General features: G+C 51.1%; 1 protein-coding gene across 7 annotated transcripts in view; it reads left to right on the top strand.

Annotated features, from left to right (window-relative positions):
• Positions 1–17,607, top strand: part of rbm10 (RNA binding motif protein 10) — a 137,013-nt gene that overhangs the window by 21,190 nt on the left and 98,216 nt on the right. For 5 of the 7 annotated variants that reach the window (XM_085978883.1, XM_085978882.1, XM_085978884.1 and 2 more), the window contains 3 exons: positions 4,778–4,951; positions 7,417–7,486; positions 16,483–16,556. In XM_085978883.1, coding sequence (XP_085835009.1) covers positions 4,778–4,951; positions 7,417–7,486; positions 16,483–16,556 — 318 coding nt within the window. The remainder of the gene's footprint in view (positions 1–4,777; positions 4,952–7,416; positions 7,487–16,482; positions 16,557–17,607) is intronic. The other 2 variants (XM_085978886.1, XM_085978887.1) reach the window with 1 other exon arrangement.

The raw sequence follows: 17,607 nt of genomic DNA, 5'->3' as shown, positions 1-17,607 counted from the left end.
AGGGTCACTGAGTTCCCTACTGGGTAGGAGATTGCAGGCCGAGCCGGGCAGTTGTGAAGGAGGTATACCGGGAGAGTGAACCCAACAATACAGCGGCCTGTCCGATATTCTTTTCTCACCCCGACCCCCGACCCCCACCCTTTAGGATAAGGGATAGTGTATCCTTTATCCGCACTTCCGAAAACCGAAATCCTCTGAAAACCGAAAGTGTTTTCGTTCAGCGTAAGTCGTGCGCACGACGCCGACCCCCACCCCACCCCCGACAAATTTCCCAGTCTTATAAAATACCTTCTGAAATTCGAAATTTTCCGAAAACCGAAACACGGCTGGTCCCGAGGTTTTCGGATAAAGGATAGTCTACCTGTATTTACAAGGGGTCCCCGGGGAGTGTGTCAGTATTTACAGGGGGTCCCCGGGAGTGTGTCAGTATTTACAGGGGGCCCCGGGAGTGTGTCAGTATTTACAGAGGGTCCCCGGGAGTGTGTCAGTATTTACAGGGGGCCCCGAGAGTGTGTCAGTATTTACAATGGGTCCCCGGGAGTATGTCAGTATTTACAGGGGGTCCCCGGGAGTGTGTCAGTATTTACAGGGGGTCCCCGGGAGTGTGTCAGTATTTACAGGGGGGCCCCGGGGAGTGTGTCAGTATTTACAGGGGGTCCCCGGGAGTGAGTCAGTATTTACAGGAGGTCCCCGGGAGTGTCAGTATTTACAGGGGGTCCCCGGGAGTGTGTCAGTATTTACAGGGGGTCCCCGGGAGTGTGTCAGTATTTACAATGGGTCCCCGGGAGTGTGTCAGTATTTACAGGGGGGCCCCGGGGAGTGTGTCAGTATTTACAATGGTTCCCCGGGAGTGTGTCAGTATTTACAGGGGGTCCCCGGGAGTGTGTCAGTATTTACAATGGGTCCCCGGGAGTGAGTCAGTATTTACAGGAGGTCCCTGGGAGTGTGTCAGTATTTACAGGGGGTCCCCGGGAGTGTGTCAGTATTTACAGGGGGTCCCCGGGAGTGTGTCAGTATTTACAGGGGAGCCCCAGGGAGTGTGTCAGTATTTACAGGGGATCCCCGGGAGTGTGTCAGTATTTACAGGGGGTCCCCGGGAGTGTGTCAGTATTTACAGGGGGTCCCCGGGAGTGAGTCAGTATTTACAGGGGGGCCCCGGGAGTGTGTCAGTATTTACAGGGTGTCCCCGGGAGTGTGTCAGTATTTACAGGGGGGTCCCCGGGGAGTGTCAGTATTTACAGGGGATCCCCGGGAGTGTGTCAGTATTTACAGGGGGTCCCCGGGAGTGTGTCAGTATTTACAGGGGGTCCCCGGGAGTGTGTCAGTATTTACAGGGGATCCCCGGGAGTGAGTCAGTATTTACAGGGGGTCCCCGGGAGTGAGTCAGTATTTACAGGAGGTCCCCGGGAGTGTGTCAGTATTTACAGGGGGTCCCCGGGAGTGTGTCAGTATTTACAGGGGGTCCCCGGGAGTGTGTCAGTATTTACAGGGGGTCCCCGGGAGTGAGTCAGTATTTACAGGAGGTCCCCGGGAGTGTGTTAGTATTTACAGGGGATCCCCGGGAGTGAGTCAGTATTTACAGGGGGTCCCCGGGAGTGTGTCAGTATTTACAGGGGGGCCCCGGGGAGTGTGTCAGTATTTACAGGGGGTCCCCGGGAGTGTGTCAGTATTTACAGGGGGTCCCCGGGAGTGTGTCAGTATTTACAGGGGGTCCCCGGGAGTGTGTCAGTATTTACAGGGTGTCCCCGGGAGTGTGTCAGTATTTACAGGGGGTCCCCGGGAGTGTGTCAGTATTTACAGGAGGTCCCCGGGAGTGTGTCAGTATTTACAGGGGGTCCCCGGGAGTGTGTCAGTATTTACAGGGGGTCCCCGGGAGTGTGTCAGTATTTACAGGGGGTCCCCGGGAGTGTGTCAGTATTTACAGGGGGTCCCCGGGAGTGTGTCAGTATTTACAGGGGGTCCCCGGGAGTGTGTCAGTATTTACAGGGGGGCCCCGGGGAGTGTGCCAGTATTTACAGGGGGTCCCCGGGAGTGTGTCAGTATTTACAGGGGGTCCCCGGGAGTGTGTCAGTATTTACAGGAGGTCCCCGGGAGTGTGTCAGTATTTACAGGGGGTCCCCGGGAGTGTGTCAGTATTTACAGGGGGTCCCCGGGAGTGTGTCAGTATTTACAGATAAATCCCCTGGACCTGATGGCCTACATCCTAGGGTCTTGAGAGAAGTGGCGGTAGGGATTGGGGATGCATTGGTGATTATTTTCCAGAACTCCCTGGACTCAGGAAAGGTCCCGGCAGACTGGAAAACTGCTAATGTAACACCCTTATTTAAGAAGGTAAGTCGACAAAAAGCTGGAAACTATAGACCAGTTAGCCTAACATCTGTGGTTGGCAAAATGTTGGAGTCCATTATTAAGGAAACAGTAACAGAGCATTTGGATAAACATAATTTAATAGGACAGCATGGTTTTATGAAGGGGAAGTCATGTTTGACAAATTTGCTCGAATTCTTTGAGGACGTAACATACAGGGTGGATAAAGGGGAACCAGTGGATGTAATGTATTTGGACTTCCAAACGGCATTTGACAAGGTTCCACACAAAAGATTACTGATCAAGATAAGAAATCACGGGATTGGGGGTAATATACTAGCATGGGTGGAAGATTGGCTATCTAACAGAAAACAAAGAGTTGGGATAAATGGTTCATTCTCGGGCTGGCAATCAGTAACTAGTGGTGTTCCGCAGGGGTCAGTGCTGGGTCCCCAACTCTTTACAATCTATATTAACGATTTGGAGGAAGGGACCGAGTGCAACATATCCAAGTTTGCCGACGATACAAAGATGGGAGGGAAAGCAGTGAGTGAGGAGGACATAAAAAACCTGCAAAAGGACATAGACAGGCTAAGTGAGTGGGCAGAGATTTGGCAGATGTAATATAATGTTGGAAAGTGTGAGGTTATGCACTTTGGCAGAAAAAATCAAAGAGCAAGTTATTATCTAAATGGAGAGGAACTGCAAAGTGCTGCAGTACAAAGGGATCGGGGGGTCCTGGTGCATGAAACACAGAAGGTTAGTATGCAGGTACAGCAGGTGATCAGGAAGGCCAATGGAATCTTGGCTTTTATTGCAAGGGGGATGGAGTATAAAAGCAGGGAAGTCTTGCTGCAGTTATACAGGGTATTGGTGAGGCCACACCTGGAGTACTGCGTGCAGTTTTGGTTTCCATATTTAAGAAAAGATATACTTGCTCTCGAGGCGGTTCAGAGAAGGTTCACTCGGTTGATTCCGGAGATGAGGGGGTTGACGTATGAGGAAAGGTTGAGTAGGTTGGGACTCTACTCATTGGAATTCAGAAGAATGAGAGGCGATCTTATCGAAACATATAAGATTGTGAGGGGGCTTGATCGGGTGGATGCGGGGAGGATGTTTCCACTGATGGGTGAGACTAGAACTAGGGGGCATAATCTTAGAATAAGGGGCTGCCCTTTCAAAACTGAGATGAGGAGAAACTTCTTCACTCAGAGGGTAGTAAATCTATGGAATTTGCTGCCTCAGAGAGCTGTGGAAGCTGCGACATTAAATAAATTTAAAATGGAGATAGACAGTTTCCTAGCAGATAAGGGAATTAGGGGTTACGGGGAGAGGGAAGTGGACGTGAGTCTAGATTTGGATCAGCCATGATCCTATTGAATGGTGGAGCAGGCCCGAGGGGCCGTATGGCCTACTCCTGCTCCTACTTCTTATGTTCTTATGTGTCAGTATTTACAGGGGGTCCCCGGGAGTGTGTCAGTATTTACAGGGGGTCCCCGGGAGTGTGTCAGTATTTACAGGGGGTCCCCGGGAGTGTGTGTCAGTATTTACAGGGGGTCCCCGGGAGTGTGTCAGTATTTACAGGGGGTCCCCGGGAATGAGTCAATATTTACAGGGGGGTCCCCGGGGAGTGTCAGTATTTACAGGGGTCCCCGGGAGTGTGTCAGTATTTACAGGGGGTCCCCGGGGAGTGTGGCAGTATTTACAGGGGGTCCCTGGGAGTGTGTCAGTATTTACAGGGGCCCCCCGGGAGCGTGTCAGTATTTACAGGGGGTCCCCGGGAGTGTGTCAGTATTTACAGGGGGTCCCCGGGAGTGTGTCAGTATTTACAGGGGGTCCCCGGGAATGAGTCAATATTTACAGGGGGGTCCCCGGGAATGTGTCAGTATTTACAGGGGGTCCCCGGGAGTGTGTCAGTATTTACAGGGGCCCCCCGGGAGTGTGTCAGTATTTACAGGGGCCCCCCGGGAGCGTGTCAGTATTTACAGGGGGTCCCCGGGAGTGTGTCAGTATTTACAGGGGGTCCCCGGGAGTGTGTCAGTATTTACAGGGGGTCCCCGGGAGTGTGTCAGTATTTACAGGGGGTCCCCGGGAGTGTCTCAGTATTTACAGGGGGTCCCGGGGAGTGTGTCAGTATTTACAGGGGGTCCCGGGGAGTGTGTCAGTATTTACAGGAGTTCCCCGGGAGTGTCAATAATTACTGGAGCCAAAAATCTTTTCGAGGGAATGTTGGTCCCGGGGAGTGTGAGTAATTGAGGACGGGGGACCACACTCTACCAGGGAATCACTCCTGCAAACGCTGACACACTCCCCCAGGGTCCCCCAGTCAGCAAAGATTGAAAGACACTCCGCTCTTGGTGGGCGATGTTCGTCAGCATCACTCCACCTGCCCCCCCTACCCTTTGTGTCTCGTGCCCTCCTGTCCTCCGGCTCTCACACCGAACCCTGTCGCCCTCCCCCTCTTGTCTAGGAATACAGAGAGGACAGCGACAGTTACAAAAGCTACGAGAACCCGGAGGAGACCTTCAGCTTCCCGGGGGATGGGGACTACCGGGACCAGGACTACCGCAGCGAGTCGGGCGAGGAGAAGGCCAGCAAGATCATCATGCTGCGGATGCTGCCTCAGTCCGCCACCGAGAACGATGTACGTGAGAGAGAGAAGCGAGCGCGATTCTTTTGTTTCCCTTATTTCTGTCCTCTTCCTTTGTTCCTCTCCCCCCCCCCCCCCCCCCCCCCCCCTGCTGCTTCAAGACCCACAAGTGCGACGGAGTCACCCTCTTCAGCTGCTGTTCCAGTGGTGCGGATGACTTCAGCAACGGGATGCTCCGGTCAGTGTAGAGGGAGCTTTACTCTGTATCTAACCCATGCTGTACCTGCCCTGGGAGTGTTTGATGGGAAAGTGTAGAAGGAGCTTTACTCTGTATCTAACCCCGTGCTGTACCTGCCCTGGGAGTGTTTGATGGGACAGTGTAGAGGGAGCTTTACTCTGTATCTAACCCGTGCTGTACCTGCCCTGGGAGTGTTTGATGGGACAGTGTAGAAGGAGCTTTACTCTGTATCTAACCCGTGCTGTACCTGCCCTGGGAGTGTTTGATGGGGACAGTGTAGAGGGAGCTTTACTCTGTATCTAACCCGTGCTGTACCTGCCCTGGGAGTGTTTGATGGGGACAGTGTAGAGGGAGCTTTACTCTGTATCTAACCCGTGCTGTACCTGCCCTGGGAGTGTTTGATGGGGACAGTGTAGAGGGAGCTTTACTCTGTATCTAACCCATGCTGTACCTGCCCTAGGAGTGTTTGATGGGACAGTGTAGAAGGAGCTTTACTCTGTATCTAACCCGTGCTGTACCTGCCCTGGGAGTGTTTGATGGGGACAGTGTAGAGGGAGCTTTACTCTGTATCTAACCCATGCTGTACCTGCCCTGGGAGTGTTTGATGGGGACAGTGTAGAGGGAGCTTTACTGTGTATCTAACCCGTGCTGTACCTGCCCTGGGAGTGTTTGATGGGACAGTGTAGAAGGAGCTTTACTCTGTATCTAACCCGTGCTGTACCTGCCCTGGGAGTGTTTGATGGGGACAGTGTAGAGGGAGCTTTACTCTGTATCTAACCCATGCTGTACCTGCCCTGGGAGTGTTTGATGGGGACAGTGTAGAGGGAGCTTTACTCTGTATCTAACCCGTGCTGTACCTGCCCTGGGAGTGTTTGATGGAGACAGTGTAGAGGGAGCTTTACTCTGTATCTAACCCGTGCTGTACCTGCCCTGGGAGTGTTTGATGGGACAGTGTAGAGGGAGCTTTACTCTGTATCTAACCCGTGCTGTACCTGCCCTGGGAGTGTTTGATGGGACAGTGTAGAGGGAGCTTTACTCTGTATCTAACCCGTGCTGTACCTGCCCTGGGAGTGTTTGTTTTGGGTTCAGTACTGAGGGAGCTTTACTCTGTATCTAACCCATGCTGTACCTGCTCTGGGAGTGTTTGATGGGACAGTGTAGAGGGAGCTTTACTCTGTATCTAACCCGTGCTGTACCTGCCCTGGGAGTGTTTGATGGGGGACAGTGTAGAGGGAGCTTTACTCTGTATCTAACCCGTGCTGTACCTGCCCTGTGAGTGTTTGATGGGACAGTGTAGAGGGAGCTTTACTCTGTATCTAACCTGTTCTGTACCTGCCCGGGGAGTGTTTGATGGGGACAGTGTAGAGGGAGCTTTACTCTGTATCTAACCCGTGCTGTACCTGCCCTGGGAGTGTTTGACGGGACAGTGTAGAGGGAGCTTTACTCTGTATCTAACCCGTGCTGTACCTGCCCTGGGAGTGTTTGATGGGGACAGTTTAGAGGGAGCTTTACTCTGTATCTAACCCGTGCTGTACCTGCCCTGGGAGTGTTTGATGGGACAGTGTAGAGGATGCTTTACTCTGTATCTAACCCCGTGCTGTACCTGCCCTGGGAGTGTTTGATGGGACAGTGTAGAGGGAGCTTTACTCTGTATCTAACCCGTGCTGTACCTGCCCTGGGAGTGTTTGATGGGGACAGTGTAGAGGGAGCTTTACTCTGTATCTAACCCGTGCTGTACCTGCCCTGGGAGTGTTTGATGGGACAGTGTAGAGGATGCTTTACTCTGTGTCTAACCCGTGCTGTACCTGCCCTGGGAGTGTTTGATGGGACAGTGTAGAGGGAGCTTTACTCTGTATCTAACCCGTGCTGTACCTGCCCTGGGAGTGTTTGTTTTGGGTTCAGTACTGAGGGAGCACCGCACTGTCGGAGGTGCCGTCTTTCGGATGAGACGTTAAACCGAGGGCCCGTCTGCCCTCTCAGGTGGACGTAAAAGATCCCACGGGCCACTATTGGAAGAAGAGCAGGGGGCCCTGGGCCAATATTTACCCCTGGACCAACATTACTTATTTAAAAAAATATATAATATCTGGCCATTATTGCTGTTTGTGGGAGCTTGCTGTGCGCAACATGGCTGCCGCGTTTCCTACATTACAACAGAGACCACACTTCAAAAAAAAAAAAGTACTTGATTGGGGTGGTGAAAATGGCTGTCGAAATGCAAGTACTTTCGAGTGGTTCAACCGGCGGGCACTGGGGCTCACTTCTCCGCGTCCCGTTTCAGATCCGGGTGCAGCTGCAATATTCCGGCCACCAGCCTCGGGAGGTGCGACTGATGAGGAACAAATCCTCAGGTGAGATTCCGTTGTGGGTTTTAAAGGAAGCCGCCGACCTCTCTGCCTCTTTCTCCCTCGTTGCTCCGCAGCGCGCCCCCTCCTTGCCTTTGTGTCTGTTTATTATGTAACCCCGATGGTGGGTGGACTGCGTTTGACATGGTTATGTGTGGTTGAGGGCAGCGCGTCTGCCGTACGAGGGGTTCTGCTGTTGGCCTTTGCTGTGCGCTCTGTAAGAACGTTTTCGAAGTATTCGTGTTTTAAGAATTCTTTCCGCCCCCCTAACTCAACTCAGAGCCCTCTGGTGTTCGTTTCTGGAGGGACAGAATTGAAAAGCAGAGATGTTATGTTAAACTTGTATCGAACCTTGGTTAGACCACACTTGGAGCACCGTGCACAGTTCTGGTCTCCATATACCTTGGTTAGACCACACTTGGAGCACCGTGCACAGTTCTGGTCTCCATATACCTTGGTTAGAGCACTTGGAGCACCGTGCACAGTTCTGGTCTCCATATACCTTGGTTAGACCACACTTGGAGCACCGTGCACAGTTCTGGTCTCGATATACCTTGGTTAGACCTCACTTGGAGCACTGTGCACAGTTCTGGTCGGCGTATCATAAAAAGGATATAGAGGCACTGGAGAAGGTGCAGGGAAAAAAAACATTCGCAAGGATGATACCAGAACTGCGAGGTTACATCTATGAGGAAAGATTGAACAGGCTGGGGCTCTTTTCTCTAGAAAGGAGAAGGCTGAGGGGTGACCTGATCGAGGTCTTTAAGATTATGAAGGGGTTTCGATCGGGTAGACGTAGAGAGGATGTTTCCACTTGTGAGGGAGACCAGAACTAGGGGCCATCAATATAATTTAGTCACTAATAAATCCAATTGGGAATTCAGGAGAAACTCCTTCACCCAGAGAGCGGTGAGAATGTGGAACTCGCTACCACAGGGAGTGGTCGAGGCGAATAGCGTAGATGCATTTCAGGGGAAGCTGGATAAACACACGAGGGAGAAAGGAATAGAAGGATATGGTGATGGGGTGAGATGAAGAGGGGGCAGGAGGAGGCTGGTGTGGAGCAGAAACACCGGCACGGAGCAGAGGGGCCGAATGGCCTGTTTCTGGGCTGTGAATTTGATGTAATTCACGGTCAGGTAAGCTCGAGAGGAAGATTGCAAATTGTCGTTTGTCCATGGTCGGGCAGAGGGCGCCTTGGACGATCCGCACTCGACTTCCAATTTCCTTTTCTCTCTCTCTCGGGTTGATTGGAGCGAGTCATATTAAGCGAAGTCTGCAAGGTTGAAGTGGGTGGAATAGCGGGTGTTTATGTGGCGAACCTAGACTTCTTTCCGAACCCCTCCAAACCGAAGCACCAAGCCCCGTTGATTAGGCTACCCGAAACGGAAATCCAAAGGAGGAGAAGGTAGAGCGATAATAAGTTATAACAAATTGACCAGAATATACACGATCTACTCTTATATATAGAAGATTAAGGGGTGATCTGATTGAGGTGTGTAAGATGATTAAAGGATTCGATAGGGTAGAAAGAAACAAAATATTTCCTCTGGTGGCGGGGGCCCAGAGCCAGGCCGTTCAGGGGTGATGTCAGGAAGCACTTCTTCACACAAAGGCTGGTGGGAATCTGGGACTCTCTTCCCCCAAAGAGCTGTGGATGCTGGGGGTCGATTTGAAAATGTGTTTCTCTAGCTTTCCTTCAAACGCATCAAAATGGATTTTAGGATCTGAGTAGTGGCAGATTCACACTTTTTTTTCACATCAGCTCTGTCCTGTGCGATGCGGTTTCGTTCATTTTTTTTTTTTAAATGGGTCCCTCGCCTCGCTGAAGATCGGAGGGCGGAGGTGGGGCGTGGTCGGAGGTCAGCAGGTAAGTTGACGTGCCCGGCGTCGCACATGCGCCCGGATGCTCCCACTGGGGCATGCTGCAGAGGGTGGCCCCGGCCAGCGTGCACCAGGACGAGCTGGCGGGGGGGGGGGGGGGGGGGGCATGCGCCGTCCCGTGTCGGCGGGGGGGGCGGGGGCTGTGTGTTTTGTGTGTGCCTCGGACCTTGGCTCGTGGGGGAGGGAGGGGCTGGCGGGGGGTGTGGTGCTGCTTGCACAAGTGTGGCACAGAATGGGCTGTGCGCAGATAGTACTCAGCAGAGGTTGTTTACACTCTTTCCACGGGCAGGTGCCGAGCTTTGATTGGGCAGGAAGCCATACCCGGTGCTCTTGTACTTTTTAAGCTCTCCTTTGCTAGGTGTTGTTTTCGTTTTTTGCTGTGAGGAGGTGACTCTTGCTGGCGAACTCGGGCCGTGGGCGTCGCTGGCAAGGCCGGCATTTATTGCCCATCTCTTGAGAAGGTGGCATGGTCTGGATACAACTGAGCGGCTTGCTAGGGCAGTTAACAGTCAACCAAGTTGTCACACACAGGCCCAGACCGGATAAGGACGGCAGGTTTGCTTCCCGAAAGGACATCAGTGAACCAGATGGGGTTTTCCAACAATCCGACAGCTTCAGGATCACTTTCACCGATGGCAGATTTTGATTTCCAGATTATTAAAACTGAATTCAAATTCTCAAAATGCCATGGATTGCTAGTCCAGTAATATAATCCCTACACTCCCGTACCCTGGATTACTGGTCCAGTAATATAACCCCGACACTCCCGTACCCTGGATTACTGGTCCAGTAATATAACCCTGACACTCCCGTACCCTGGATTACTGGTCCAGTAATATAACCCCGACACTCCCGTACCCTGGATTACTGGTCCAGTAATATAACCCCCACACTCTCGGAGCGGGTGCAGAGCATTCTGAAGGGGGAGGGGGATCAGCCAGTTGTCGTGGTACATGTAGGTACCAACGATGTAGGTAAAAAGAGGGAGGAGGTCCTACAAGCTGAATTTAGGGAGTTAGGAGCTAAATTGAAAAGTAGGACCTCAAAGGTAGTAATCTCTGGATTGCTACCAGTGCCACGAGCTAATAAGTTTAGAGAGAGTAAGATAGATAAGCTAAATACGTGGCTTGAGCAGTGGTGCAAGGGAGAGGGATTTAAATTCTTGAGGCATTGGAACCAGTTCTTGGGGAGGAGTGACCTGTACCAAGGGGACGGTCTACACCTGAACTGTGAGGGAGCCGATGTCCTCGGGGTAATATTTTCTAGGGCGGTTCGGGAGGATTTAAACTAATTTGGCAGGGGGATGGGAACCTAGGTAGTGGAAAAGAGGGAAGTCATATGAAGTTAGAAATAGATGGTAGAAAGGTGAGAAGCAATAAGCAAAGGAGAGAAACACAAAGGGCCAAACTAATTCATAATGAGAGTGTGAAAAAAGCAAGCCTGAAGGCTTTGTATCTTAATGCTAGAAGCATTAGGAACAAGGTGGATGAATTAGTTGTGGAAATAGAGGTAAACAAGTATGATTTGATTGGGATTACAGAAACGTGGCTGCAGGGTGGGCAAGGCTGGGAACTTAACATCCAGGGATATACAATATTTAGGAAGGATCGGCAAAAAGGTAGGGGAGGTGGGGTAGCATTGCTGGTAAAGGAGGGGATTAATGCAATGGAAAGGAAGGATATTAACTCGGATGAAACGGAATCTGTATGGGTAGAAATGAGAAATAGCAAGGGGAGGAAAACGTTAGTGGGTGTGATATATAGGCCTCCAAATAGTAATATGGAGGTGAGGGAAGGCATAAAAAGGGAAATTAGAGAAGCGTGCGATAAGAGCACAGCTGTCATCATGGGTGACTTTAATTTACATATTGATTGGACTACCCAAATTAGTAAAAATTCTGAGGAGGAGGAATTCCTGGAATGTTTTCGGGACGGTTATCTGGACCAATATGTCGAGGAGCCGACTCGAGATCAGGCCATTTTAGACTGGGTATTGTGCAATGAGAAGGGACTTATCAGCAATCTTCTTGTACGAGGCCCCTTGGGTCAGAGCGATCATAATATGATCGAGCTCTCAGTCGAGATGGAGAGTGAGGAAATTGAATCAGAGACTAAGGTCCAGAACTTAAATAAAGGGAATTACGAGGGTATGAGACGGGAATTGGGTAAGATTGATTGGGTGGTGTTTCTGGGGGGATTGACAGTGGATAGACAATGGCAAGCATTCAAAGATAGAATGGAAGAATTCCAGAACATGTTTATACCGGTTTGGCATAAAAATAAACCTAAAAAGGTGACTCAACCGTGGATAACGAGGGAAATTAGGGACAGCATAAAATCAAAAAAAAGGGCATATCAACTGGCAAAAAAAAGCACCAGACCGGAAGATTGGGGGCAGTACAGGATACAGCAAAAGAGGACAAAGGGATTAATCAGGAAGGGGAAAATAGAATACGAAAGTAAACTTGCAGCAAACATAAAGACAGACTGCAAAAGCTTTTATCGGTATATCAGGAGGAAAAGACTGGTAAAATCCCAAGTCGGTCCCTTGCAGTCCGATTCGGGAGAATATATAATGGAGAATAAGGAAATGGCAGACCAATTAAACTCATACTTTGGTTCTGTATTCACAAAGGAGGACACAAATAACCTCCCAGGAATATCGGCAAACATAGGGACTAATGAGAGGGAGGAGCTGACAGAAATTAGTATCTCTAGGGATATGGTGTTGGGTAAGTTGAGGGGACTGAAGGCCGACAAATCCCCGGGGCCTGATAAACTACATCCTAGGGTACTTAAGGAGGTGGCCCTGGAGATAGCAGATGCTCTAAGGATCATCTTCCGGAACTCCATTGACTCGGGAACAGTACCCGTGGATTGGAGGGTAGCTAATGTTACCCCAATATTTAAAAAGGGGGGGTAGAGAGAAAGCAGGGAATTATAGACCAGTAAGCCTTACATCGGTTGTGGGCAAAATGCTAGAGTCCACTATTAAGGATAAAATAGCGGAGCACTTGACAAATGGGGAAAGGATCGGACAGAGTCAACATGGATTTACAAAGGGTAAATCGTGTTTGACTAATCTGCTGGAATTTTTTGAGGAAGTAACTGGTAAAATAGATGGGGGAGAGCCAGTGGATGTGGTGTACCTTGACTTCCAGAAAGCCTTCGATAAGGTTCCACACAAAAGATTATCATGCAAAATTAAGGCTCATGGGATTGGGGGCAAAGTATTAACGTGGATAGAGAACTGGCTGGCGGATAGAAAACAGAGAGTTGGAATAAACGGCTCGTTTTCGGAGTGGCAGGCAGTGACCAGCGGGGTGCCGCAAGGATCTGTCCTGGGACCCCAGCTGTTCACAATATATATAAATGATCTGGATCAGGGAATTGGATGCAATATTTCCAAATTCGCTGACGACACTAAACTAGGAGGAGGGGTGGGCTCTGATGAGGATGTCAGGAGGCTACAGTGCGATTTGGACAGGTTGGGGGAATGGGCGGATACGTGGCAGATGCACTATAATGTGGATAAATGCGAGGTTATCCACTTTGGGGGTAAAAACAGGAGGGTGGATTATTATCTAAATGGCAATAGATTGGGAGATGGGGAAGTGCAGAGGGACCTGGGTGTTCTTGTGCACCAGTCACTGAAGGAGAGCATGCAGGTGCAACAGGCGATTAAGAAGGCAAATGGTATGTTGGCCTTCATATCAAGGGGGTTCGAGTATAGGAATAGGGATACCTTACTACAGCTGTACAAGGTGCTGGTGAGACCGCATCTGGAGTATTGTGTACAGTTTTGGTCGCCCCATCTGCGGAAGGATGTTCTTGCCATGGAAAGAGTGCAGCGGCGATTCACCAGGCTGATACCTGGAATGGCGGGAATGACCTACGAGGAGAGATTGAATAGTTTGGGCTTGTACTCACTGGAGTTTAGAAGATTGAGAGGGGATCTCATCGAAACATATAAAATTATGGCAGGCCTGGACAGGCTGAATTCAGAGAGAATGTTTCCAATGGCGGGAGCACAGAACCAGGGGCCACAGTCTAAAAATAGCGGGCAAATCATTTAAAACAGAGATGAGGAAGAATTTCTTCACTCAAAGAGTGGTGAGCCTGTGGAATTCCCTGCCACAGAGGGCTGTGAAGGCTAATTCAATAAATATTTTCAAGAGAGAATTGGATATATTTCTGAAGGCTAAGGGGATTAAGGGTTACGGAGAAAAGGCGGGGACGGGGTACTGAACTGGTAAGATCAGCTATGATCTCAGACGAAGATCAGCCATGATCTCATTGAATGGCGGAGCAGGCTCGAAGGGCCGAATGGCCTACTCCTGTTCCTATCTCTATGTTTCTATGTACCCTGGATTACTGGTCCAGTAATATAACCCCGACACTCCCGTACCCTGGATTACTGGTCCGGTAATATAACCCCTACACTCCCGTACCCTGGATTACTGGTCCAGTAATATAACCCCGACACTCCCGTACCCTGGATTACTGGTCCGGTAATATAACCCCGACACTCCCGTACCCTGGATTACTGGTCCAGTAATATAACCCCGACACTCCCGTACCCTGGATTACTGGTCCAGTAATATAACCCCGACACTCCCGTACCCTGGATTACTGGTCCAGTAATATAACCCCGACACTCCCGTACCCTGGATTACTGGTCCAGTAATATAACCCCTACACTCCCGTACCCTGGATTACTGGTCCAGTAATATAACCCCGACACTCCCGTACCCTGGATTACTGGTCCAGTAATATAACCCCCACACTCCCGTACCCTGGATTACTGGTCCAGTAATATAACCCCTACACTCCCGTACCCTGGATTACTGGTCCGGTAATATAACCCCTACACTCCTGTACCCTGGATTACTGGTCCAGTAATATAACCCCGACACTCCCGTACCCTGGATTACTGGTCCAGTAATATAACCCCGACACTCCCGTACCCTGGATTACTGGTCCAGTAATATAGCCCCGACACTCCCGTACCCTGGATTACTGGTCCAGTAATATAACCCCTACACTCCCGTACCCTGGATTACTGGTCCAGTAATATAACCCCCACACTCCCGTACCCTGGATTACTGGTCCAGTAATATAACCCCGACACTCCCGTACCCTGGATTACTGGTCCAGTAATATAACCCCGACACTCCCATACCCTGGATTACTGGTCCAGTAATATAACCCCTACACTCCCGTACCCTGGATTACTGGTCCAGTAATATAACCCCGACACTCCCGTACCCTGGATTACTGGTCCAGTAATATAACCCCGACACTCCCGTAACCTGGATTACTGGTCCAGTAATATAACCCCGACACTCCCGTACCCTGGATTATTGGTCCAGTAATATAACCCCGACACTCCCGTACCCTGGATTACTGGTCCAGTAATATAACCCCGACACTCCCGTACCCTGGATTACTGGTCCAGTAATATAACCCCGACACTCCCGTACCCTGGATTACTGGTCCAGTAATATAACCCCGACACTCCCGTACCCTGGATTACTGGTCCAGTAATATAACCCTGACACTCCCGTACCCTGGATTACTGGTCCAGTAATATAACCCCTACACTCCCGTACCCTGGATTACTGGTTCAGTAATATAACCCCGACACTCCCGTACCCTGGATTACTGGTCCAGTAATATAACCCCTACACTCCCGTACCCTGGATTACTGGTTCAGTAATATAACCCCGACACTCCCGTACCCTGGATTACTGGTCCAGTAATATAACCCCGACACTCCCGTACCCTGGATTACTGGTCCAGTAATATAACCCCGACACTCCCGTACCCTGGATTACTGGTCCAGTAATATAACCCCTACACTCCCGTACCCTGGATTACTGGTTCAGTAATATAACCCCGACACTCCCGTACCCTGGATTACTGGTCCAGTAATATAACCCCTACACTCCCGTACCCTGGATTACTGGTCCAGTAATATAACCCCGACACTCCCGTACCCTGGATTACTGGTCCAGTAATATAACCCCTACACTCCCGTACCCTGGATTACTGGTTCAGTAATATAACCCCTACACTCCCGTAGCCTGGATTACTGGTCCAGTAATATAACCCCGACCCTCCCGTACCCTGGATTACTGTTCCAGTAATATAACCCCGACACTCTCGTACCCTGGATTACTGGTCCAGTAATATAACCCCGACACCCCCGTAGCCTGGATTACTGGTCCAGTAATATAACCCCGACACTCCCGTAGCCTGGATTACTGGTCCAGTTAATATGACCACTAGACTCCTGTACCCTGGTCCAGTGAGATGAGCACTAGACTCCCGTGCCATCTCTTGTCTGGTACCACGCCAAAGTGGCCATTCTTCATGCGTGTGTGACCTTGGGTTGTGAGTGTTTGGAAGTGAGGCGTGTGGTATCCCACCCTATGGGGCCCATTACAGCGTCGCTCCGAGCTCGGTGAGTCAGCAGTGCCGTCATCCATTAGGCGGGCGGGAGCAACAGTGCAAGGGGCAGGAAGAGAGGGGGTCGGAAACCGCGAGTGAATGCGTCACCTTGGCCTTCGACACTTTTGGAGGTAAAGTCTGAAATGGTGCACTATCAGATATAAGTAACCCCCAGTTTAAGACATCGCCGTTTGCCTCCCCAATTGCTTCAACCCGACTCCTTCGTAATTAAAGTCTTGGCAAAGAAACGGAGGGTTTTATAATAAAAAATAAAAAAATCCCGCCAGAGCTCGGACATTCCAGCACGGGCACGGTGCGCCAAACGGCGTCATACCGTGCTGCCCGATGTGGAGAAGAGTGCCGGGGGCTTTGTGTGTGCTGGTTTTCGTGTCGGAGGGAATGGAGCGAGTGAGACCCGCACCTTTTTCTCCCTCCCCCCCCCCTCCCCCCGGTGGCCGGGCTTGGCTGCTCCCCCCTGCTCCGCAGTTGTGTGCGTGTGTCTGCGTGTGACGGGCTGTGGGTGTCTTAGCAGCGACGGCTGGTGTCGTTTTCTTTTTTTTTTTGAGAAACTTGCCCGTGGAAACAGGGTTACTGATTCTACTGAGTCAAGGCTCCTATGATACGATGAACTAACACACTCCGTCTGTATTTGAATGCTGTCTCCAGGTCAAAGCCGTGGTTTCGCCTTCGTGGAGTTTAATCACTTGCAGGACGCTACCAGATGGATGGAAGCCAATCAGGTTGCTTTGCTGCACTTGAACACACAAGTACCGCCTCTGTTAATTGGGAGACCCCCATGCCTGGTTCACACGGGTGCACGAGTCCGGGCCCGAGGGCGGTTCGCTCACCCGCAGCACGCCAGCTGCCCCGCTCAGCGGCCAGCGCTACATAGAAACATAGAAGATAGGAGCAGGAGTCGGTCATTCGGTCCCTCGAGCCTGCTCCGCCATTCAATGAGATCATGGCTGATCATCCACACTCAGTCCCCGGTCCCTGCCTTCTCCCCATATCCCTTGATCCCTTTAGCCTTAAGAAATATATCCAACTCCTTCTTGAATATATTTAATGAATTGGCCTCAACTGCCTTGTGTGGTAGAGAATTCCACAGGTTCACCACTCTCTGGGTGAAGAAATTCCTCCTCATCTCAGTCCTAAATGGCTTAGCCCTTATCCCTAGACTGTGACCCCTGGTTCTGGACTCCCCCGCCATCGGGAACATCCTTCCTGCGTCTAGTCCTGTTAGAATTTTCTAAGTTTCAACTTCCTGCATTCTCCCAGCTTAAAACGTTCTCTCGCCGGGCGGCCGAGTCCTCACATCTCGACGTCGTGTCGCGCTCTTCCCCCCCCCCCCCCCCTCGGGTTTTTCTGTGCGAGCCATTCCCGCGTTCTCCCCCCCCCCCCCCCCCTCGGGCAAACTCCATCTGTCCAATGCGTGCTTGCCTCTAGCTTGGGGTCCAGCTGCCTTTACCGGTACCCGTTCCCCGGCCAGTGTCCCCTTTAAGCTGCGTGACCGGCTGATAAATGGGAGAGTAACCGCTCACGCGCTGTCTTGAAGCTTTGCTGTGAATCGTCCTGTTCGATCCTCACAAACGAGCACAGGTACGTCATTCTCCCCCATTCTCTGGGGCAGATCCCTTATCGTTTTGCTCCCTTTAACCCCCCCGCCCCACCCCAACCTGTCGGAACGGGCCCCCTGACCCCGCACCAGACAAAAGGACTGAACAAACACTGGAGCGGGCGAGGCTCAGGCGTCGCCCGACAGGCGGGGACCGAGGCTGCAAGCGAGTGGGC

Source organism: Somniosus microcephalus, unplaced genomic scaffold, assembly GCF_052327205.1.
Source record: "Somniosus microcephalus isolate GS21.2 unplaced genomic scaffold, FLI_Smic_1.0 unresolved_chr7, whole genome shotgun sequence".
Taxonomy (NCBI): Eukaryota; Metazoa; Chordata; class Chondrichthyes; order Squaliformes; family Somniosidae; genus Somniosus; species Somniosus microcephalus.
This window is presented reverse-complemented; position numbering and strand designations above follow the sequence as displayed.